Source organism: Muscardinus avellanarius, assembly GCF_963383645.1.
Source record: "Muscardinus avellanarius genome assembly, chromosome: 14".
NCBI lineage: Eukaryota > Metazoa > Chordata > Mammalia > Rodentia > Gliridae > Muscardinus > Muscardinus avellanarius.
Genome location: NC_137800.1, coordinates 58,616,917 through 58,642,633, shown reverse-complemented (window position 1 = coordinate 58,642,633; position 25,717 = coordinate 58,616,917). Strand labels below are relative to the sequence as shown.

Genomic DNA, 25,717 nt, shown 5'->3' with positions numbered 1-25,717 from the left:
TGAAAACCGAAGGAGTTGGGCATGCTTGCAATCCCAGTATTTGGGTGGCTGAGACAAAAGGAACACAGGTTCAAAGCCAGCATCAGCAATACCTAGGCTCTCAGCAACTTAGCAAGACCCTTTTTCCAAATAAAATATTGGAAAATAAATAAAGGTCTAGATATAGCTTGGAGGTAGAAGGCCCTTGGGTTTCATCACAAGTACCATCAAAAAAATAATTGGGGAAGGAGATACAAGAATAGAATGGCTATTTAAAAAAAAAAAAAAAACAGAAAAAACCAAAAGCAAAGAGCAAGACTCTATGATACCTGCCTTTAATTCCAGTACTTGGGAGGTTGAGGTAGACAAAATGCCAGTTGCAGTCCAGCCTCAGCCACTTAGCGAGACCCCCGTTTCAAAATTTAAAAAATGAAGGGTTGGGGGTGTAGCTTGGAGGAAGAATGCCCCTGGGTTCAATCCGTATCCCCGCCCCCAAATGCTGGTGAGGATGTGGAGAAGTTCCACACCACTTATACACTGTTGGTAGAATTATAAAGTATTACAGTCACTATAGAAAACATATGGAGGCTCCTCAAAAAGCTAAAAACAGAGCTACCATAAATTCCATTAATACTGCTCCTGACTCTTTATCTGAAGAAAATGTAGCCAGCATACCAGAGACATCTGAAAACTGCAACACTATTAACAACCGTTAAGATGTGAAATCACCCTAGGTGTCCATCAACAGATGAATGGATAAAGAAGGTGTGTGTGTGTGTGTGTGTGTGTGTGTGTGTGTGTGTGTGTAGGATGAAATTCTAGCTGGGTGAAGTAGCACATGTTTATAGTCCCAGTACTTTGGAGACTGACACAGGAGGACCACGGGTTCAAGACCAGTCCCAACAACTTAGCGAGATTCTCAGCAATTTATTAAGACTCTGTTTCAAAACAACAAATAATACTAATTGTAAAACTGTGAGCCAGACATGTTGGCGCACACTTGTAATCCCAGCATTCCGGAGGCTGAGATGGTGGGGTCACGGTTGATGGTCAGCTTCAGCTACTTAGTGAGATCCTTTGCAATCAGTGAGACCCTGTTTCAAAATAACGAATAAAAAATAGGGCTGAGGGTATAGCTTGGAGGTAGAATGGCCCTGGATTCAAACTCCAGGGTCAATAAATAAATAATAAATAAATAAATAAATAAATAAATAAATAAATAAATAAATAATTTTTTATTTTTAGCAAAATGGATGTAATTAGAAAATATTATGCAAAGTTAAGCAAGCCAGTCACAGAAAAACAACAATTGCATGTTCTCTCTCACATGTTAAACCTAAAAACAGTCACCCTGAAAGTAAAATAGTGATCAACAGAGATTGGGAATGGTGTAAAAGAGGAAGGTGGAAGAAAGAAGGTTGGATTTATTTAGTACACACTGCATGTATATATAAAAATATCACACTGAGCCTTATTAATACTTAGAATTCATATGGGCTAATAAAAATATTTAAAGAACAAGGGATGGCCTGAAGCAAGGGTGGGGGTGCGGTGAGGAGCCCTGTCTGATGGTCTGGAACTTCATGGATTCCACTCAAGGCTGGAGCCTGTCTCCACCTGCCATTATCTGCCCCCCCCCAAATTTATTTTGGTGGGGCAAGGCTACTGAGGATTGAACTCAGAGGCATTCTACCCCCAAGCTACACCCCCAATTTCTTCCTCAGCTCTGTTTTATTTTATTTTTTTTGTTGTTGTTGTTGTTTTTTTGTTGTTGTTGTTGTTGTTTTGTGGTACTGGGGTTCCTGGAAGCCCTTCTACCTCCGGGCTACACTCCCAGACCTACTTTTACATTTTTGTTTGGAAACAGGGTCTCCTAAGCCAGCACGCGTGGCTGGCTTCGAACCTGCGCGATCCTCCTGTCTCTGCCTCCCAAGCGTGGGGATGACAAGCGTGCGCCACCACGCCTGGCTTATTTTTATTTTGAATTAGGGTCTTGTTAAGTTGATGAGGATGGCCTCAACCTGCAATCCTCCTGTCTCAGCCTTCCATGTACTGGGATTACAGGTGTGTATCTCCATACCTGGCTCCCTTTCCCTAATTTAGAATCATAATTTATTAGTATAGGCATAGGGAAACTCATTGGGATGTTCATTCATATTCATACATGGGCCTGGATTTCAACCTTTTCAAGACCATACACACAGGTTTTTTAATGAGATTTACTGCCATATAACACCGAAGCAGCCTTGCAATGTTCTTCCCTCCTAGTCTCATGTGTTTTGGGAGAGATTAAAGATAGGAATGACCAGGCAGACAATATGGGCACAGGCTGCCCACTGAACTATGAAGATCTACAGCAAAAGTAACTTCCTGATTTCTGGCAAATGTACATTTATAAAAAGTGAAAAAAATGTTAATTTATAACATGAGTAATGGAACTGGGGATTCCCTTCAAAGTAAAGGCTGAAACCAAAAGGGTATGCAAAGAGTAATAAGATATTTAGGTAAGTAACAGGCTAATAACTGGCTAGGTAGAAAGTAGTATTAAACAAATAAACATTAGATAAGCCTTAGTATGTCCCTTTTGGGGGAAAGACATTTATGCTAGCCAGATATGTTGGTGCATGCCTGTAATCTCTACTTGGGAGGCTGAAACAGGAGGATCACAGGTTCAAGGACAACTTCAGTAGCTTAGTGAGACTCTATTTCAACATAAAAACCAAAAAGACCTGAGAGGCTAGCCCACAAGTAGAATCCTGGGATCATTCCCCAATACCAACAGCAATAACAAAAACAGTTTAAGGTAGTGAAATCAGAAGAGCTGGTTCTGGCCCTTGTTTTTTCACTAATTTGCTACCTGACCTTGGAGAAGGAATTTAACTTCTCTTTAGTCATCTGCAATATGGGCAGAACATAACCCTATCTACCTTATGAGATTTTACCAAGCAACCAAGACAATGAGTGGATGTAATCAGTAGCACAAGACACTGTAGTTTTTGAGTCCTCGGGCTCTGTCTTCAAATGCAGCTTTTCACACATTCTAATAAGATGGTGCCAAGACAATAATTTTAAAAGCTAATAAAAGAGAGAAGTGACTATTAGTCTAAAAAATTAGCTAGCAATAGGGAAAAATATTTTCTATTTAAGTAGAACTTTCACCTTTTCTTTAACTGATATTCCACAAAACAAACGAGATCACCCACTACACAGTTAGTGCCAAGCACAGAGCTCATTCCAGGGGCAGCAGAGCTACCAGAGGATAGAGCCAGTATCTCTTACCTTGATGGGATGCCTCTCTCCTTCCTGCCAGACGTATCCCATGGTAATAGAGCTCAGGACTAAGTGGGCCAGGCGCTGTTCTCGATGACACCCGAGGAACTGGCAGTGCAGGAGGGGCATCTGTTCCAGAGAAGTTCCAAAGGTAAGCAGCTCAGAGGGCCACATAGTGTAAGGAAGCTGGTTGTATTTCAGAAGCACACATATCCTCAGATCATAGGGAAGTATGGGAGGTGACCCATTGATAAGGTTGAGAAATTACCTGACTACCTGGATTTGGAATGTTCCCCCAGCCTTCAGGGAAACAAGGTAGCAATGTTATAATCAGGCCTTGGTTGCCAAGGACAGGTCTCTGGGAGTGTAGCCTTAGTAATTTTATACGTTCTCTCCTCCCCTCCTCTCTTTCTGCTTCCCAAAGCCATGCTATGAGCTCAGCAGACCCTGTCTGACATGGAATAAACGTCTAAATTTCCCCAAAATAAATGTCTAACATTCCCCCTCTGACATGGAATGAACGTCTAAATTTCCCCAGGACATAAATCTGCCTTTCCTCTCAGTTGTGCAATCAGGCTTACTGGGTTACAGTGTTGAGAATTCTGTCTAAGATAGAAATTAGTGCCAGAAGACTGGGGCTGGTGCTGTATTTACTTCTGACCATGTGTTTTGTGAGTCTTTGAAACTTGGTTGTGAGAGGAAGCTCGAAGGGCCAGGATGTGGTTAAAAAGACAAACCGTAGAGACTATGCTTGCTAGATTTCAGAAGACTCCATAGAAGAATGGAGCAAAGGCCACAAGTGTTACATTCTGGCAAAGAACTTACTGGCATTTTAACCCTCTCCTGAAGCTTTCCATGAGGTCTAACTTAAAAATAATGGACTGATTATGCTGGCAGAGGAAATCTCAAAGTAGCAAAGTATCCAAACTGTATTATGGATACTGATGTCTGCAATCAGCCAGTTGTACACTGAATTTCGGGGGTAGAAAGTAGAACAGAGAGATTTTATGTACTTGGAGTTTGCTCAGAAAGGCATGTGTAAATTGAGGTCCAGAAAGATGATATTGTACAATAAAGCAATATGGATGAAAGGGAAGGGGAAGTGGCAGCCATGATGGAGGCAGAGGCAGCAGCAACGTGTGGATGGAGACGGGTCTTCTGGAAGTGATCACAGAGGGTGTCACTACTTTTCCTGCAGGTGGTTGTTCTTGGTGCTCAAGAAACGCTGGCTATGCTGGGAAAAAAGGAGTCCTAGAAGCTTCCCCCCAGATTTAAAATTAAGGTCTGGGAAGCTAAGCAACATGTAGAGTCAGAATCCCTGCAAGCAGGCCCAAGTGGGGCAAATTGCGATGCGGTGAGGGTGAAACCAAGGTTGTGAGAAAACTCCTGAGATTTAGAAGTGCCCGAAATGTGGGTTGATCACAAGGAAAGGCTACAGGCTGTGAGCCATGAAGACAGGCTAGAAGAGGAAGTACACCACTCATTGCAATCAAGCAGGCCATAGCGGTGGGGCTGCCAAGGCCCTTGGAGATCGCATCTCACCACCATGTGCCCCAGATGCCAGATGTGCAGCTGCAGGATCAAGTGCTTGCCCTGCTGGATTTCAATAAGGTTTTAGCCTCATTCATTCTTTCTCTGGTTCTATTTCTCCCTTTTGCAATGTAAAAGTTTACTTTGTGCCATAGTAAATTGGATGTATGTAACTGTTTTTTATTATTATTTTTATAGGGGCTCACAGCCAAGAGTTTACCTTGAATCTCAGAGGAGACTTTGGACTTTTAAGTAATGTAAAAATTGCTAACATTATGGATTAAATGCATTTTATATTGTGAGGTGGCTGTGAGGTCCAGGTGGCCAGGGGCAGACTGTAATGGTTTAGACTTAAAATGTCCCCTAGCCCTCACAGAAACATCGTAACAATGTTGAAACTGGGGCTTGGTTGCTAAGGGGGGGCTCCTGGAGGTGTAGCTTTAGGGATTATAAAAGGTCTCTCCTTTCCCTGCGCTCTCTCTCTCTCTCTCTCTCTCTCTCTCTCTCTCTCTCTCTTTACCTCTCTCCCTCTCCCTCTCCCTCCATCCCTCCCCTTTGGCCTCTGTGATATGAGAGCCTTCTGAGCTCCCTTCTCTCTGCTTCCATCTGCCATGCCCCGAGGTCTGCAGACCTTGCCTGACTGATGTGAACTGAAAAAATAACTCCCAGGGTTGAGACTGTGCGTGCGTGTGTGTGTGTGTGTGTGTGTGTGTGTGTGTGTGTGTGTGCTCTTGGGTTTGAAGTCAGAGGCCTACCACTAAATTACATCCCAGCCCTACTTTTATTTTTTCTAAAACAGGGGCTCATTAAATTGCTGAGGCTGATCTCTAATCTGCGATCTTCCTGTATCAGCCTCCAAAGTACAGGATTATAGATGTGTGCCACCATGCCTGGCAAAAACTGAAATTTTATTTTATTTTCATTTTTGGTACTGGAGGCTGAACCCATGGGCATTCTAACTTCAAGCCATACCCCCAGGTCTTTTTATTTTTTATTTTTTTAATTTGAGACAAGGTCTAGCTAAATTGGTAAGAGTATCACTAAGTTGTTGATGCTGTCCTCAAACCTGCAACCCTCCTGTCTCAGTAGCCCAAGTACTGTGATTACAGGCATGCACCACCACACCTGGATGAGATAATTTATTTCCTAGGAGTCTCCCATGCAACTTTTACAGCCCTGTCTTATCAAATCCTCTGTTTATTTGACATCATTTAATCCTACAACAGCCCGGAGTGGGGGCTGTTTCTCTTCCCCTTGAATGTCTGGGTAGAAAGACGGTCAATGGAGATGGAGGTAGTAATATGCCTAAATTTCTAGAAAGAGCTGTCCAGCCCCCTGTATGAACACTAAAACAGTGCTGGCTGACCTGCTTCTCTGTCCAAGCCTATTTCCTCACAGTCAAAATAAGGACAGCGACAGCATGAACGCGGTATCACCATCTTGAAAGGAACACCTTGTACAGAAGATAGGCCCTAGTGATCCTTCCACCATGGGCCTCCCGCCTGATGCTGCTGACCTCAGCATCCTCTGCACTCCGCCTTCCTGAACCTCCACATGTGCGCTTCTCGTACTCTGCTCCCCAGTCTAGACACCCTGACCCTGGTCTTCTGGTGCCCGCTTTGGCTCCACGCGGCAGAAGGAGCGGTCTGGCCTCTGCAGTCATCCTGTGGCGCTCCGGACACTGCCCTGGGTGCAGATGGTCTTCGTTGAAACTTCTGCTGCGTCCGCTAGGGGTCAGCATCTGCCCGTCGCTGGACTGCAAGTTCCTCTGTGGTGCTCAGACTCCTAGCACAAGCAGCCCTAGGCCAGGGAACTAGTTGGTGGAAAAAATAGGGACTAGCACTTCAGATTTCACTAGTAGAATTAGTATATTTAGTCAAGTCCCTGTAGTAAAGATACGTCAACTTCAAATGAGTACAAAATCATTAAGATTATTTTACAGTGGCTCTTTCAAAACCTTCAGAATCCTATTAAAATTCCTGAATTTCTCCTATCCACATTTCAAGTGCTGGACAGCCAAAGTTGCCCACAGGACAGCCTTAAAACAAAGAAATAAATTTCAAGGTGAGCCTGGTCCCGGTGGTTGGCGAGAAATACTTTCTGTAACCTTCCTGCAAATTCCGGTATTCCTAGACTCACCCTGAGAAGAAATATACAATGAAAAAACAAAAGCCAAATGTGGTTTATCTGTAATCCTGCCTACACATTATACTGAGGCAAGAGGATTGCAGGTTTGAAGCCAGCTTGAGATATTTATTAAGACCGTGTCTCAAAATAAAACAAGTAAAATAAAAAGGGCTGAGTGTATAGCTCAGTGGTAGAGGGTTTTTCTAAAAACAAAGGAAGAATTAAAACAAAAAATATAACTTTTGTAATGAAACTTTTTATTGCACAAAGGTGAAATAGGGTGTCATATACGTAAAATCTTTCCCTAAGTCTAAGGTAATTGACTTGATTCCATAATTGTTTCCTTGTAAGATGGAAAGCATGCACTTAGGAGGAATAGTTTAGCTTGATTCACACTTCACATAAAATATTTTTCTTTTTCCATCTCACAACTCCCACCCTCATTTTCTTAATATTTTTAACCTCTGTACTAATATAAAAGAGACTAGAGATTTTTAAATTACCATATAAACCAAGCATGGAGGCATATAACTATAAACCTAGTACTTGGAAGACTGAGACTTGGAAGAGGATCACAGGTCTGAGGCCAGCTTTAGCAACCTAGGAGGGCCTTCAACAACTTTGCAAAACCTTGATTCATAATAAAAATAAAGTAGGACTGGGGGTATAGCCTAGAGGTAGAACATCCCTGAGTTCATTTCTTAGTAACAAAGCAAAACCCCACAACAACAACAACAACAACAACAACAACAACAACAACAACAACATCAGGGTGGACGCACACAGAGGCAGCAGAGCACCCAGAGGCTTGGAAAGCGGCCGCTGAGGATTTTCATGCTTAGACTTTCTAGGCTACACCTTTATCATTAAGTCATGTTAAATTCCTAGATAGATGCTTCTTTATTTTATTTATTTATTTATTTACTTATTTATTTATTTTGGTGGTACTAGGGTTCCTGGAAACCCTTCTACCTCCAGGTTACATTCCCAGGCACCTATTTTTTTTTTATTTTTATTTGGAAACAGGGTCTCTCTTAAGCCAGAGAGGCTGGCTTCAGACCTGTGCGATCCTCCTGTCTCTGCCTCCCAAGCGCGAGGATTACAAGCGTGCGCCACCACGGCCGGCTGATAGCTGCTTCTTTATATGAATACCAGGTGAGCGCTACATTCTGGGCATTGTCCTGCACTTCTGAAAGCTTTAGTAAAGTCAGGATCAGGGAGGGTCTCTCAGTCCTTTGGAAAGGATGGGTAGATTTATTGATAAGCTCAGTGGCAGTGGTCAGTTCCCAGGGTCAACTTCTCAGTAATCTGAGAAAGAAGAGTGGAATGAAGTTGAAAAGATGACCAGAAGGTCAAGAGAAGGGAAAACAAAGAAATACCTGGTTCACTTGAGCTCGAAGCTGGTGACTTTCAATCAGGTGAGGAAGTTTGTTGGCAATTTCCATCCAAGGTCTATAATAGTCTGGAAGTTCTTTCTGTATTTGAAATATAAACATCTTAGCCAGGAGTGGTGGTGCATGCCTGTAATCCCAGTACTTGGAAGACAGAGACAGAAGGATCACAGGTTCAAAGCCAACCTTGGCAATTTATTGATATCCTCAGCAATTTAGGGACACCCTGTTTCAAAACTCAAAATAAAGCCAGCTGTGGTGTGGTGTGTCTTTAATCACAGTATTGAAGAGGCGGAGAAAGGAGAATCGCAGGTTTGAGGCCAGCCTCAGTAACTAAATGAGGCCCTCAGCAACTTAGTAGGCCCCTGTTTCACAATAAAAAATAAAAAGTTATAGGGTTGTAGGTTGTAGGTAGAATGTCCCTGGGCTCAGTTCCGGTATCTTCCCCTGCTCCTGCCCCCAATAAAAGCTTAAGAGAAGGGCTTAATGAAAGTTGAAACTGAAAATTTAGATACAATATGCTTTTGGTGGAGTATATAAGGATTTTTCACTTCATATGAGTTAGTGATATTGTTTGATTTAAATTTTAGGAAGATAATTTTGTTTGTTAGATATTACCATATGAAGTTGTATTAGGAACCTGGAATAGTCTTCAAGGACTACATGTAAGTAATTATATGAATTTGGCAAGGAAAGAGCATGTACTTAAGACATATCTGGAAAATAAAATTGTGATGGTATGATGATTACTCTCAGGAGTGGTGGCTAAGGCAAGAACATCACTAATTCAAATAGCGCCCTTGGTATGCCTACTCTCAACCATGCTTCACCCAGTAAACATAGTCTGGATATCAGTGAACCAAATCTAGAAAACTAGATTTATTTTATAAAACTCTGTGTGTGTGTGTGTGTGTGTGTGTGTGTGTGTGTGTGTGTGTGTGTGTACTTGAGGATGGATTGAACCCAGGGGCATTCTATTTCCATGCTATACCCCTATCCTTTTTAATTTTTTATTTATTTATTTTTATTTTTTATTTTTTGGTGGTACTGGGGATGGAACCCTTCTACCTCCGGGCTACACTCCCAGACCCATTTTTATATTTTTATTTGGAAACAGGGTCTCTTAAGCTAGCGAGGCTGGCTTTGAACCTGCATCATCCTCCTGTCTCCGACTCCCAAGTGTAGGTATTACAAGTGTGCGCCACCACACCCGACTCTTATTTTTTATTTTGAAACAGGGAGGGTCTTGCTAGGCTGCTGAGAGTCTAGCTAAATTGAACCTGCAACCTTCCTGTCTCAGCCTCCCAAGTACTGGGATTACAAGCATGTGCCACCACACTGGGTACTCCCAACCTCTTTTATTTTTTATTTTGAAACAGAGTTACACTAAGTTGTTGACACTCTTACTATGTTTCTAAGGCTGGCCTTAAACCTGCAGTTCTCCTGGCTCAGCCTCCTAAGAACTGGGATTAGAGAAGTTTGTTACCACGCCCAGCTCAAAACTAAATAAGTAAAAAGGGCTGGGGGTACAGTTTGAAGGTTCAATGCCCTGGTTCAATCCCCAGTACAAAAAAACAAAACAGAACTATATAAAAAATTGATCTATATGAACTATTATAAAATATGATCTGTCTTTGTATCTACTATGGTACCATTATTGTATGAAATCGCTACCCAGCATGACTGGGCATTCCTCGAGGACCCCTGAACATGCTATGATAGGACAGAGGAAAAAAGCAAAGAGGTAGAAAGGAGACATAAACAAAGGACGATGGAAGAGAAGTTGAATTTAAAGTTTCTGCCCACATTTTCAGGCCTGTCATTCCCTAAGTCAATCTCTCTCTCGACTTGTCACTCCCAAACTTTTGGAAAATCTGTAAAATCTTAAAGTTAACTGTAAATTCACTCACTTTTGATAATCAGTATGTATCCAATTAATTAGTCTTTCAATACATAGATTTAAGGCATATATCATATTTTAAGAAACCCATAATTTGGCGTACTTTCCAGTGTTATCATTTGGGCAAATAATGGGGCTGGTTGGATCTGACCTTGAGAAGGGCCAGGTGATCATCAGAGTGACGTCATCTCTAGATACCTTCCCACACCACCCCTCACCAAGTCTCCTTTAACAGAAGAGCCGGAGCTGGGCGCCGTGGCACATGCCTCTAAGCACATTACTAGAGAGGCTAAGACAGGAAGATCGTGGTTCAAGGCCAGGTTCAGAAACACTGACAAGCTCAGTGGCGACGGACAGTTCCAAGGGTCTGAGCAAGACCCTTGGCAACCTAACTAGACCTTGTCTCAAAATTAAAAATTAAAAAGGGCTGGAGGTGTAGCTCAGAGGTAGAATTCCCCTGGGTTCAATCTCCAGTAGCAAAAATAAAAAAACAAACAAACAAACAAACAAAAAACCCAGGAACTCCCAAACACATTTCTCACTCTCACAAGGTTAAATTCACATTTAACCTTGAATATATATATATATATATATATATATATATATATATATATATAGTCTGCTTTCCTAAATAAGTCTCTGTCAGTGCCTGTGTACTGGTATTGGGAAGAGAGTTAAAAAAGTATTAATGTATCAATCCGGGGAAAGATGTCCAACCTTGAAACATATCTTCTTTACTAAGAAAGCCAGGGTTAGCCAACATGTCCTTGCATTCCTAAGAACAATTTAACACAATTTGGGGGCCTGTGTTTGAAGATAGAGATGCCTCCCCCTCTGGCCATAAATCTGGGCCTGTGTTTGAAGACAGAGATGTTTCCCCCTTTTAGGCCATAAACCCAGCTGGAGAGATAACAGAAGCAGAGCAGGGGCTGGCGATAAGGTGTAACATGATCTCCAAAAATCAAAGGGACCTGCTGGACTTAAACAGGATAAAAACTCAGTAAACTGGAGTTCTTTGGCATTTTCACTCGAATTGCCCCCCTGTGCCCCGCTCCGGCACAGGGCTGTAACTATCTCTATATTTCTATCTTTTTAATAAACTTCTTTAAATCTTCAGCAGCTGTCCAAGCGATGAATACTTATTCTTAGCTTAGGACAAGAATCCACGGTTTTTCTTTTTGTCTCTGTGTGTCTGGTGGTGGTGGGGGAATCAATACACACCACACACCTTTCCCCCCCAACCAATCCCCTGCAACACCTGTACGTGTTGGGATTCTGGGGAGCAGCGAGAGTCCACAGCTTCTCCCGGGCACTTTGAGTTTCGGTAGGAGGGTCTGTACGTATTTATATTTGCAAATGTGGATTGATCACAATAATGTCCTGACATCTTCATGACTACTTTACCCAGGTCCTTTTTGCCTGCACAACAGTGATTGTGAAATGTTTTCATTATTTTTAAACTGCTTTCAAGCCCTCTCCAATGTTTTTTCTATCCAAGGCACCTTTAGTTCCAGGGACCCTCTCAGTTGTGGGCCAGAATCTCCCACTTGTACCATCCAGTGCCTCCCACTGCCCTCCACTGAAGCTGTTTGAAACTGCAGCTACTTAGGACTATGCTTTCCCAGGTGTTTTTGTTTATTTGGTTTGTTTTCTGTACTGAGATTGAACCTATGGTCATTCTACCTCTGACCTATTACCTCCAGCATGTGCGCTCTCTCTCTCGCTCTCTCTCTCTCTCTCTCTCTCTCTCTCTCCCTCTCCCTCTCCCTCTCCCTCTCCCCCTCCCTCTCTCTTCTTTTCCAGGATCAGTGCTGAGGCTGGCCTCAAACGTGCAATCCTCCTGTCTCAGTCTCTAAAATCCTGGGGTTGCAGGTATGTACCACTGCACCTGGTGAAATGGGGGTGTCTCCTCTTATAGGGTTCTTGTCCCATGGATTTTAATGAATGAAATCTAAGGATATAGAAATATAAACATTTATTTAAAGGAAAGAAAAAAGACAAAAACAACTCCCCATACATGGTGGGGGAGATCCCAAAAAGAGAGAAACTGTACCAGTATTGGAAATGGCTTAGGAAGATTTGAGAAATCTTTGATTATTAATAAATATATTTCAAAAATCATTGTGTTAAAAGGGCAGACGTGGGGAAGGACTTGGTTTTTGCCAAGAAGCAGGCAACTATTCTAATGTAAATTAACCTAGCTAAAGGTAATTAGCAAGTCCATAGAAGAGGGGAACTAGGACTTCCTAATTCTAAACACAGGTTTACATAATTGGATAATCTAGCTATGATGGGAGGAGGGGGTCGACCTTCCTGAAAAGAGACACCTGGGCATAAAGTAAGAGTTTGGCGGGAAAAATAAGGGGAGGAACTCTACAGGGACTTTTATTACATTAGAATTATGTAGCCAGGCGTGGTGGCACACGCTTGTAATCCTAGCATTTGGGAGGCTGAGACCAGAGGATCGAGGTTCATGGACAGTCTCAGCTACTTAGTGAGGCCCTTTGCAAGCCAGTGAGACCCGGTTTCAGAATAAAGAATAAAAGAAAATAGGGCAGGGGTTGTAGCTCGGAGCTCAAATGCCCCTGGGTTCAATGCCCAAACCCACAAAAAAAAAAAAAAAAAAAAAAGAATTATGTGAAACAAGATGGAGGATGTCATGTGTATAAAAAGTATGTTCTGTGTTTTATATTTTGGTGAATTCATTTGAATCACCCCCATATGCCACTTCTGAATGATATGGGGCTGTAACTGCTTTGTGTATTTCTATCTTTTTTTTTTTTTTTTGGTGGTACTGGGGTTCCTGGAAGCCCTTCTACCTCCGGGCAACACTCCCAGACTTAGTTTTACATTTTTATTTGGAAACAGGGTCTCCTAAGCCAGCGTGCGCGCGGCTGGCTTCAAACCTGCGCAATCCTCCTGTCTCTACCTCCCAAGCGTGAGAATTACAAGCGTGTGCCACCACGCCCGGCCTTATTTCTATCTTTTTAATAAACTCATTTAAATCTTCAGCAAGTCTGGGATATTGCATATTTATCCTTGGCTCAGGACACGAACCCACAGTTTTCTTGAGGGGAAATGTTTCAGGGGGGTCTAACAGGTCCCTAGGGACTGTTCCCCTAAACGTTAATGGTCACCCCCAAACAGTAACATTCATCTTTTACTATAACAACATCTCTTTAGCCATAACAGAATCCACTGGAACTCTTGGGAAGTGGGCTTTGAAACCTTACTGAATTTTCCCAACTGTTCTTTTTTTGTGTGTGGTACTGGAGATGGAACCCAGCGGCCTTCTAGCTCAGGGCTACATTCCCAGACCTATTTTATATTTTATTTGGAAAGAGGTTCTCTTAATCCAGCTGAGCCTGGCTTCAAACCTGTGTGATCCTCCTGTCTCAGCCTCCCAAGCGCAGGGATTATAAGGGTACATGCCACCACGCCTGGCTTGTTCTATTATGATTGGTCAGAATTGGGTTATGGAGGAACAAAGCCTTTTTCCCAATTTCAATCCGTCCTTTGAATTGCTAGCTGGTGGGCTGCTGAGCCCTGATCTCCTTCACCTGTTGATCTCTTGCCTCTCTGCTCACCTCCCCCACCTCACAGAAGGTGATACAGATGGCCTTGTCTAGTCCCTTCTGTTCTCAGAACCTCTGCCCTGCCTCGCTGTCTTGTGACTGATTCATAGATATGAAGCACACATTTTCCCTACTGAAATATTGAAAACTTGGAAATGATTGGGAACTTGTAGAAACAGTGAGACAGAATATCTGAGACCAAGTTACTCCTCCCCAAAGCCAGAATATTTCCTTACTCATTAACTTGACCAGGTCTTCTTCAGAGAGACTGTCCAGTAAGTATTTATAGCAAGAAATCAAAGGCACCTGGAAGAGACACTTAAGGGCCTGGTGAAGGCCAGCTGACATCAAGGAACAGCCCAGATGGCTTGCGGTCAAGCTGAAGGAGAAGTCTGGCTGTGCCCCAGGCAGCTCTACTGCCACTTCCCTGTCAGTATCCAGTGACGACACAGCTGCCTGGCAAGGCCAGGGACCTCTTCTCAGATCTCTTCATCAGAGGGGCAACCTGGAGCTGAGTCTTACCAAAAGTTCCTTCCTCTGCCTTTTCCCAGAAAAGTTGTTGAAACTTCTCACATGAATGAAAGAAAGCTGAAACAAAGAATTTCCTTTTAAGAGATCTGGGAAATATGACTGTAATTGAACAATGTGACCAGGGAAATTTTTATGAGCTCAGGGTGACCAGGGAATTTTCTATGAGCTCAGCAGTGGAAATTTCTTCTAAGGGGTATCCATCAACAAAATCACAACCCAGATTCTGTCTGGTTCAGAATGTCATGAGGATTTCATGTTATTGTTTCTCCTCTGGTTTACGATAGAGAGGAGGAAAGGAGAGAGACAGACAGACAGACAGACAGACAGACTACCATGTGGTTCCAGTGTTTGCCTTGGTTCAATGTCTGTATCTTGCTGGCCTATTCTCTTTTCTGTCTAGCAAACTAGGGAGGATGGGAATAGTCTCAAATCGAGTTATGCACACACAGTGGAGGGATTTGTATTGTTTTGGGTTTGGTTTTGGTACTGGGGATTGAAACCAGGGACATTCTACCTGTCAACTACACACCCAGTCCCATATTATTTTTATTTTGAAATAGCCAATGAAGTGTTTTTTTTTTGTTTTTTTTTTTTTGTAGTACTGGGGATGAAACCCTTCTACATCTGGGCTACAATCGCAGACCAATTTTTTATATTTTATTTGGAACAGGGTCTCTTAAGCCAGTGAGGCTGGCTTCGAACCTGCATGATCCTCCTGTCTCCACTTCCCAGGTGCAGGGGTTACAAGCGTGCACCACCACGCCCAACCTGCCAATGAAATTTTTAATAAGTATGGGATAGAAGGTTTGCTTCCTAGTTTATGCTGGATTTTTCAGTGTGTTTATGTCCATGCTCCAGAACAATGCCCTGGGAATAGCACCAGATCTCTATACAACAGATGTGAAAACTGAGGGTCAGGGCATGTCTGTGCTTCCCATAAGTTCCTGAGAGCTTGTTAGAGCAATTAAGGGTGACTGATTCATTCTGGTTTTCCTGAACTTTCCTTGCCCAACTCTGAAAGTCCTGCATCTCAGAAATCTCTTCAGTAAAGAGCAAGTGGAGACATAGAGTTGGTCCTCCTCACTGTAAGAGCAGAGAACATAGCCTAGTACCCTACTCTATCTAACATCACATAGTCATTACTGCCAATCCCAAAGTTACTTGCAGGTCTAGCACTTAACCTTATAGGTAACAGCTCTCTACAGAGAACTTTATTTATTTATTTATTTATTTACTTATTTATTATTTGGTATTGAGAATTGAACCCAGTGACATTCTACCTCTGAGCTATGTCCCCACTCCTTTTTACTTTTTTGTTTTGAAATAGGATCTTGCTAAATTGCTGAGAGTCACATTTAGTTGCTGAGGCTAATCTTGAATGTGTGACCCTCCTGTCTCAGCCTCACAAATAATCTATAATCTCCATACTTGGGAGGCTGAGACAAGAGGGCCACAGATTAAAAGCCAGCCTCAACAATTTAACCAGAACCTAGGCAACTTAGCAATACTCTCTTATAACAAAAAATAAAAAGGTCTGAGAGTGTAGCCTGAAAGTATAATGTCCTTGGGTTTAATCCCCAATACCAAAAAGAAAAAAAGAGGGGATCGGGACCAGATGGTTTCCTAAAAACTCATACTATCTTAGTATTCTATGCCTCAGACCACATTCAAAGAGAAATTGGTGTTAATAGGTCTAGCCAATCAGACAGATTTGCAGTACTTCAAAGGAGTTGCTAAGTAGAATTTAGAAATAGGTTTTGTTTGTTTTCAAAGTTTGCTTCTACCTCTTTCAAATTCCTAATACCATCTGATCCCTTTTATCAGACCTGAAAGTACCTACTATCCTTCAGGTTATCTTTTTCTTCCACCAACAAGGAAGGTAAACTAATCCCTTAACTTGTTAGCAGTAGTATACCAAAGCTGCTTAGGGTAAGAACTCCTGGAGGGATTTTCATTACAAGTCTATATCTAATGTACAGAAATGAATCTATAAGAGAGGAACTCAACCTATTCTGTTGAGGAAACCTTCCATCCTGGGTTAGCTTGGAAACACCAAGGTACTACTTTTGAGGCTTTATATTTATACAAATAACTCACCTCAAACTAAATTCAGTGTTTCTTGTTGACTACAGATTTGCTTATAATTTCCTGCCATCATAGACAATCTTGTAAAAGAAACTGACACAATTTGTCATGGTGGCACACACCTGTAATCCCAGTACTTGGGAGGCTGAGCTAGGAGGACCCAGGTTCCTGGGATGCCTCAGCAACTTACCAAGATGCTCAACAATTTAAAGAGACCCTGTTTCAAAACAAAAATATGAGAAAAAGCTGGGGGTGTAGCTTGGAAGTAGAATGTCTCTAGATTCAATTCCAAGTACCATAAATAAATAGATAAGTAAATAAATAAATCTGTCACCAAGCATTGCATTTGAACTATGCTCTGCTATAGCTGTCACTTCTCTTATGTTGGAAAGTATACAGTATTTGTGGCATTTTCTGCAGGTTAATTACATCAAAGTTATATTCTATCTCTGTTAATAACCAAATAAATTTAAAACACAAATAAGCTGGGCTTGGTGGTATATGTTTGTAATCCCATTACTTGGGAGGCAGAGACAGGAGGATCACAGTTCTCTACCAGCCTCAGCTACTTAGTGAGGCTCTTCGAAACTCAGTGAGACCCTGTTTCAAAATAAAGAATAAAAAAATAGGGCTAAGGGTATAGCTGAGAGGTAAGAATGTCCCTGGGTTCCAGCCCCAGTACCGCAAAAATAAATGAATGAATGAATAAATAAACAAATAAATAACACTAACAAACCAGAATCTCAAGAAACTCTGTCCTTACCAGAGGGTTTGGAAGAAGAAAGCCGTAATCTTCTGAAATGTGATATTTTTCTAAAGACAATTGCAGTGCTGTCTTCAAATTCTGCTTTTGAGACTCCATACTTTTGTTCAATATATTCTTTCTAAGCTTCCAGTAAAGTCGCAACTCATCCAAATATATCAAAGACTGGGTTTAAGGGAGTGTTGAAGCTGCACTGTCCGGTGTCGTTTAGTTGTGCGCTGTCTCCAGAAGAGGAGAGGACCTTGTCCAGAGGTTAGACTCTAAACCCAGATACATTTGCTTTTTGACAGACAAGGCTGAGTAAACAATTAGGCAAAATGGTTCATTGCAGAGTGATTGCCTAAACTGTGCAGGCCTGGAGTTCCGTTGCTAACACTGGAGAAGAAAACCACAGCAAAACAAAACCAACTTCAAGAAAATGCCCCCTTTTCATTCCCTACGTGCAATGTGGAAGGTTGAGGTTGAGTTTTTATTTGGGAAGGCTACTAGGGATTGAACCCAAGGACAGTGTACCTCTGAGCTTTCTTCTTTTTAAACAGGGTCTAAGTTGTTGAGGATCTTTCTAAGTTGCTAAGGCTGGCCCATAACCTCTGACCCTCATGTCTCAGTCTGTTGAGTACTGGGATTACAGGCGTGCACCACCACACCCAAAGAGAAGGTTAGTTATAGACCCAGACACAAAAACAATTCATTAGAAAAGGGGACATGAACTAGACTTTTGGTTATGGCTATTGAAACCCCTACCCCTACAAGAATCTGGTCCATGATTGGCTTTGACAGCTGGGTGAGAATTCCTCCAAAGAGACTGGTAACACAGCCTGCTTCTGACACTGGCAGCAACAGATATCCTGTTTCAAAGTGGACATTTTTCTTCACCTCTTTTCCTCCTCCCCCAGTCCTTCTCTCCTTGTTAACAAATAACCTGCTTGTATCAGTTTTAGGATCAAAGGGGTGAAACCTGGCACCTGTGATTCTCAGATAGAACCAACTCAAGGATGACTGAGACATGAACAGTCTCTTCTGAAGAGCCTATGTGACCCTGAAGAGCTAACACTTAAAAGAACTTGATTCCTTTGTTCCGGGGAAATCTAGGGTGCAGTTCTGAACTCTTGAGGTTCACTGGTTTCTCCAATTTGCTAGAAAATTAATCCATTTCTTTTTTCTTCTTTTCAAAGTTTTGTTCCAAGTATTTGATTCAGCAAGTTGGGGCAGGTACTGGAATTCAATAACAGAGATATGGAAAGAAATATGCCAGGTGCTGTGAGCGTGTATTTATGTAGCACTTTATGTGATTTGCGTGATGCATAATTACAGTACACCATAAAAGTATACAATAAAAAATAAATTTCAAGCCGGGCGTGGTGGCGCAAGCTTGTAATCCCCATGCTTGTGAGGCGAAGACAGGAGGACTGTTCAGGTTCAAAGCCAGCCGCGCTGGCTTAAGAGAACCTGTTTCCAAATAAAAAATATAAAATAGGTCTGGGAGTGTAGCCTGAAGGTAGAAGGGTTTCCAGGAACCCCAGTACCACCAAAAAATAAAAATTAATAAAAATAAATAAATAAACAAACAAATAAATTTCAAAAGTGGAAGCTACTTTTGGACAGTTATTTTAGTGACTGTGGTAAACAGAGTGGGGGAGGACTCCAGCAGCATATTAGAGCTTCAGAACACTTTGTATTTATGTTTGAACAACATAATCGAGGCTTATAAATGTTTCAGGTTATTTTAAGAAATAATATTAAACATAGTCTAGGATTATAATTGTTTCAAGTTATTTTAAGAAGTAATATTTTGTATTTTTGAAAGTGTTGATTATGTTACAGGAGTGATCAGGTAGAAGAAATAAAATTCAGGTAGAAAGGAGACACATTGGTAAGGGAAGGAAGATAAGGTTTTAAAATCTGAACTCTTCACTTAATAGAGCTTGGTTATTCTTAGGAAGTCAATACCACACTTTTAAATTAAAATAGGAAAATTCTGAGGCGATTAAAACCTGAGAGTTTCACCCTTTGTCAAAGTTGCATTCTCCTCAAGGAAACTCCTCAAAAGTCATAGTTTTTGTTAACAGAGCCCCACATCAGCATATCCATATCTTCACTTCTAATTTCCTGTCTCAGACTCCTGGTCCAAAGAAATTATCACCTTTTGTGAACCAGAAAGCTTCAAAGAGAAGAGACCACCATCCATTCTCCTTTGAACGCTTTAGCCAGCCCTTTTCTAGATACCCTATAAAGAGGGATTGCAAAAGGCAGTTCTCCAGCTCTCTTGAGGTGGTCCGCACTTCCCCTGAACATGTATCTTTACTTTGCCTAAATTAAAATCTCTGCCTTTTTCTCTGACTAGTGCATGTTGAAATTCTATTTGCCATGGAAGCCAAAAACCCATAAAAGTTATCTTGCTGTTCATGACAGGAGGATATACATGTGTGTGAATAAAAATATGATGTATGATGTGTACATATGTACACATACAGTTAATAAATGAGACTGGATATAACAAACTGGAAAATGGCCTGAAGAGGTCAATTGATTGAACCTTTTATAATTTTTAATTTATTTTTATTTACTTATCTACTGGTATTGAGGATTGAATCCAGTGGCATTCTACCTCTGAGCTACACCCCTAGCCCATTGTTGTTGTTGTCGTTATATTACTTATTTTGAAATAGAGTCTCTTTATGTTGCCCAGTCTCATCATGAACCCATGGTCTTCCTGTCTCAACCTCCCAGGTATTGGGATACAGGTATATGTCACCATTCCAGGCAGTCTTCTATATTTATTTTTTTATTTTTAATTGATACACAATAACTGTATTCAGCCCTCTCCTTGAGGGTTGTCTTCCATGAAGACAGCTGACTTTTTACTCATGAAGTGATTCCTGTGACTTTTATATTACAGATTAATAAACTGAGGCACACACTGTTAAATCACCCTGTCTAGTACTACTGTGGTAGCTCTTGGCATAGTGAGGACTAAAGCTAAGGGGCGTTGATTTCCCAGACTGGCCAGAATGGGTACCAGTACATTGGAATTCCCTTTAATGGAGCATCTAGCACAATGACTTTCTGGTGATGGATCTGCACTGGAGAGGCTCTGAACACTGCACCTGTTGCTCAGTGCACCTTGAAATTTGTAAATGAATGTATTTGGAAGCTAATCTACCTAAATACATCTCTCCCTCCTCCCTTTATCTAAAATAAGTACAAAAGAGTAGGAAGAACTGATACCTCATGAAGGCTTGGGCTCTAGAGTTTGTGTATCAAAAGTGCTATAGCTTATCTATGGTTCATTATAAAACACCTCAGAGCCATACTCAATCCTATACTGACCTTCAATCCAATACCTGACAGTCTCTAACTTCAGTTTATTTTAAAGTACCCAATGTTAAGAGGTCTCCAATGCAGTCTTTGTAGAGGTAGACATCTTCTTGATCTTTCCTTCTATCTGAGATATAAAGATGGTCCAAATATATTTTTATGGCAGACCTGCTGTTTTCTATCCATTCCTCTACACACTTTCAATAATTTACTGTTAAAAGTATAGAATAAATGATATCATTCATAACCCTTATTAAACATGAATAGCTCCAAATTTATGGGAATTAGATGACTTATCAAATAATGTTCTGGGTGTTGGTATCAGAACTGGAGTACTTTGCTGAGTGTCTACTTCTCAGTACAAGTCTGTTTCTTCCTCTCATTTTATTTATTTGTTTATTTAATTTTTTTGTCCTGGGGATGAATTGAACCTAGAAACATTGTATTTCTGAGCTACACCCCAAGCCCTATTTTATATTTTATTTTGAAACAGGGTCTCATTAAGTTGCTGAGGGTCTCACTACATTGCTGAGACTGGCCTCCATCCTGCAGTCGTTCAGTCTTGGCCTCCTAAGTCCTGAGATTATAAGCCTGTGCCACTGCACTAGCTATGCAGGACCTCCCAACTGTTCACTCAGGCAAGAGAAACTAAGAATGAGCTTTCTACTTTGTCACCTTCTTATGGTTGGAGGAAATATTCTAGGGACACTGTTAGGCTCCCAAAATTGTCCCAGGAACCGCAGGTTCTTGTTCTGAACTAGGAATAAATAAAACACTAGTCTGAACTCTTGCTGAAAACTGAAATGTGTTTATTATTATACAGATAGAAATATAGGAGACAGTTTACAGCTCTATACTATCCTGGGATAGTATAAGGGGATGGCTTGAAAAGAAGTCACCAGAGCTTAAAATACAAAAAAGCTTTTATAGATACATAGTCCCCCATCTTGCTCTACCACGTAATTCTTTGACCTAAATGTAAGTCTGTCCCTTAACTTCATGCAGACCCTTTTTGTTATAATTATGGGGATTTCTGGTCTGACAAGTAAGCCTACATTTCTTTGTTAGGACAAGAATGATCGACAAGGTCAGGGGCCACATGGCATCTGCTCCCTTTTCACAAAGGTCAGTACCCTCCTCCCACACTCTTGGGGAATTCATAGCTTCTTGCTAGATATCATTTATTATGCAAATCTGATTTTATAATGTGAAAGTCCTAGGTCCCAACTCCTCTATCCACTTGCTAATTACTTTTAGTGAGGGTACTTTACAGTATAACAGCTACCTCCTGAGTGCCTGGCAATAACCAGGCCCTAACTGCTTTTCTTTTTACAGATGAACTCCAATTTCAATAAACCAAATTATATATATATATATATATATATATATATATATATGTGTGTGTGTGTGTGTGTGTGTGTGTGTGTGTGTGTGTGTGTGTGCCAAAATTTCTTTTTTTAATATTTTAGGCCATTTCCTAATACTGGTACAACCTACTGCCCCGGTAGCCTTTTGAGAAAAGGCTTAAAATGACAAGCCTCTGTTTTACATTTGGAGAACATAGTAATGCTTATCGCAGAGACTCTGCATGATGAATAAGTGAGAAACCATAAGTGAAACATCTAACAGTAAACATTATTTTATTTGCATTCTTTTTTCCTCATTCTGGAAATCCTTTCTTAATACTGTGGATTCCTCATTTTCTCTACTGTTGTGGTGTTTAGATATTTCCTGTTTCAGATTACCTCAGTGTTCTTAGGCATTTCCCTGTGACCATAACCCTCAACCCCGGGTTTTCAAGTCTTCATATTTCTTTTTGGCCTTTCTTGATCCCAAGGTCTAGATCAATGTTTCTTGTGGGTTGCTGACTACCTCAGATTGATCCTGCAACAAATATTTTCAAGAGTTCCTCCCTGTTAGAGAAATAAAGTTCAGATTTCATTGACCCATTGTTCAAGGATTCCCATGACCTGACCCCTCAGCATCTTTCTATCTGTACATAAAACTTATGGAGCAACCGCTGAAAACATGATTCACTACTCCTGAAACAACCAGTTCTTGGCTATCTATCTTTATCTGTTCACTCATAATAGCTCCTGTTTCCAGAATAATTTCTGAAACATTCACAACTTAACTCCACTTATGTTTTTTTTTTTTGTTTTGTTTTGTTTTTTTTTTTGTGTGTGTGTGTTTGTGTGTGGTACTGGGGTTCCTGGAAGCCCTTCTACCTCCGGGCTACACTCCCAGACCTATTTTTACATTTTTATTTGGAAACAGGGTCTCCTAAGCCAGCACGCATGGCTGGCTTCGAACCCGCATGATCCTTCTATCTCTGCCTCCCAAGCGCGGGGATTACAAGCGTGAGCCACCACGCCGGCTCATCCACTTATGTTTTAAGACACACTCCAAATGCTAATACTTCAATCAATCTTTTTTCAGAATTGCGCTCTCTCTCTCTCTCTCTCTCTCTCTCTCTCTCTCTCTCTCTCTCTCTCTCCTCTCTCTCTTTCTCTCTCTGTCTCCCCTCTCTCTTCTTTCTCTTTCCCTCCTCTCCCTCTTTCTCTCTCTGTCTCCCCTCTCTCTTCTCTCTCTCTCTTTCTCTCTCCATCTCTTCTCTCTCTTTCTCTCTCTCTCTTCTCTTTCTCTCTCTGTCTCCCCTCTCTCTTCTCTCTTCTCTCTTCTCTCTCTCCTCTCTCTCTTTCTCTCTCTCTCTCTCTCTTCTCTTTCTATCTCTGTCTCCCCTCTCTCTTCTCTCTTCTCTCTTCTCCTCTCTCTCTCTCTCTCTCTCTCTCTCTCTCTCTCTCTCTCTCTCTCTCTCTCACACACACACACACACACACACACACATACTGGGGATTGAACTTGGATACATTCTACTTTTGGGCTGCACCCTCAGTCTTTTTTTGAAGGTGATTGAGCTTATATTGATTGTTAATAAGAGCTGTATTAATTGCTAATAAGAATAACCTTTCATACTTAGGCAAAACAATAAAATTCTTTTCTCTGCCTCTAAGTTATCAGCCATGAGCTGCAGCCAATACTGACCTTGGTCAGGTAAAAGTTAGTTGTTAGCCCAGCTAAATATTAAATGTTAAAACAAACAATAAATTTTCACAGTAGCATAAATTAAGGTTAAGAGAAGCTATACTAATTACCAAGTACACAAAAGAGTTAAAGCCCAAAGCCTCCGTACTTTAAGGAAAAGTTTTTAACATAATAAATAACTTCTAGCAGATAGAGATAAACTCTTCTTGAGAACATCCATGGCATCTATTCCTTCTTGATGTATTTCACTTAAAAATAATAACAGTTGCCTTGGTGTCAAGCTTGTAATCCCCGAGCTTGGGAGGCAGAGACAGGAGTATTGCACAGGTTCGAAACCAGCTGCGCTTGCTTAAGAGAACCTGTTTCCAAATAAAAAAATATATAAAATAGGTCTGGGAGTGTAGCCCAGAGGTAGAAGGGCTTCCAGGAACCCCAGTACCACCAAAAGGACATGCAGACATATATAAACCCTTAGCGCAGCCGTCAAGAGGGTTTTTCCCTCTCGGGGAACTCCGGAAGAAAGCAGTTTGCAACTGAAGGCATTCGGCTTGGGATACTCTCAAGTATTGTCCTGAGGGCAGCTGCTGGACTCTAGAGTTCCAACAGCCCCTTTAGGGTGTTCAGCCACTTTTCGCTATTCCCTGCTGCTTCCAATAAACCATTTACTCCCCTTCCTGCAGTCTGCAGGTGTCGTTCTTTGCTCGCCGCAGACAAGAATCTGGTAAGGAAATGCCGAGTTTCTTCTCAAGAAACTCCATTTCATCTTTGATGAAACGCCAGGTTTCTTCTCAGAAGAAACCCCCTGTTTCAACCACACCCAGATATGAGACCCCATTAAAAAAAAAATCTTACAAAGGGATGGGGTGCAGCTTAGGGGTAGAATTACCTTGGGTTCAATCCCCAGTACCAACAAACCAACAAATAAACAAACAAAACCTGCCAAAAAAATGGGAATAGAGTTGTGAGAGAGTTCGTTTTAGATTAACTCTTCAGAAGGGGTTGAATAATTTCCTAAAACAGGGGTTCTCCAAATGAAATGGTTGAAGAGAGCCATTTGCTGGAGACCTACTTCCATCAAGCCATTTGTCTTTGAAGGAGGTGTGGAGTGGGCGAAATGAAGACACTCTAGAACAAGGCAGGAGGCATCTCTGCACTTGATGCCTCGGAGTTTATTTTTATATGCTTCTACACAGATGGAACTTATTAACATTTTTTTATTTTAGTATATCTCACTTTTTTTCCAGAATAGTACAATTTGCACAAAACATTGCAACTGGAACATAAGAATATTTTTTATAAAACTTTAAACACTCTAACCTTTACAAGTCTTGTGGTTAAACAATGACCTCCTGCATCTTTTCTGAGAACTTAGGCACCTACCTCACTGTCTCTTAGTCTATTAGCTACTACTAATTTTAGGCTAGGTGCTAGACACTATGTAGCCTATTTTTATTAATCATTAACCTTTCCATTTTGCCTCAACCTTTTACTGGCCCCTAACCTTAATAATACCTACTACTAAGCTATTTACTCATAATCTATAATACAAATTCTGTAACCTATTTTCTATAATAAATATTTAACTGCCTCTTAAGGCTATTTCTCTGATGAATACGCTGTAAATACCAAGGGGACCCAACTTGAGCCAACCTATCCATGAAACTTTAAGTCTGTGCACTAACCCATTTTCCTTTTATATTTATAATCCATTGTCTTCCTATATTAGCTTCTGTACATAGCAAAGGAGAGTCTATAGGAGGGGGGAGGTTTAAACATTTGTTCTAGCTCCCTGAGGTGGATACCATATATGCCAACCAATTTTGTAAGTTACATGAGTTGTTCTCTGAAAGGTAGGAACAACCAACCTTCCACGAAGTTTAGTGATTTCCTTAACTGGAAATATTCTAGGCAAAACTGATAGTGTAACTTGTGGATCAGGCAACTCCAGAGCCCTTAATTTTTCCATGAATTCTCTATCAGTCATGTTTTTAGCATTGGGGATTTTACAAATTTGAGGTCATTCTGGGTTTTGCCCTGGAGCTTCTCCTTGTATTATCCTATGATGGAACTAACGGTATTCTTTACTAAAACCTTTGGAACCAACATACATCTGAATGTTTAGATTCAGGCTCAAAATAATCAGAAATAAAGCCATGAGTATCAGGATAAGCCTTCTGTCTTGCAGAGACATACTTCCTGCTGG

At 41.2% G+C, this 25,717-nt stretch overlaps 1 protein-coding gene across 2 annotated transcripts in view; it reads right to left on the bottom strand.

Moving 5' to 3' along the window:
- The window catches only part of IDO2 (indoleamine 2,3-dioxygenase 2), a gene marked incomplete at both ends in the record, with an annotated part of 36,598 nt that extends 19,348 nt beyond the window's left edge, over window positions 1–17,250 (bottom strand). For both annotated transcript variants that reach the window (XM_080709883.1, XM_080709884.1), the window contains 3 exons: window positions 3,259–3,378; window positions 8,286–8,381; window positions 17,152–17,250. In XM_080709883.1, the coding sequence (XP_080566009.1) occupies window positions 3,259–3,378; window positions 8,286–8,381; window positions 17,152–17,250 (315 nt within the window). The remainder of the gene's footprint in view (window positions 1–3,258; window positions 3,379–8,285; window positions 8,382–17,151) is intronic.
- Between the last annotated feature and the right edge of the window lie 8,467 nt (window positions 17,251–25,717).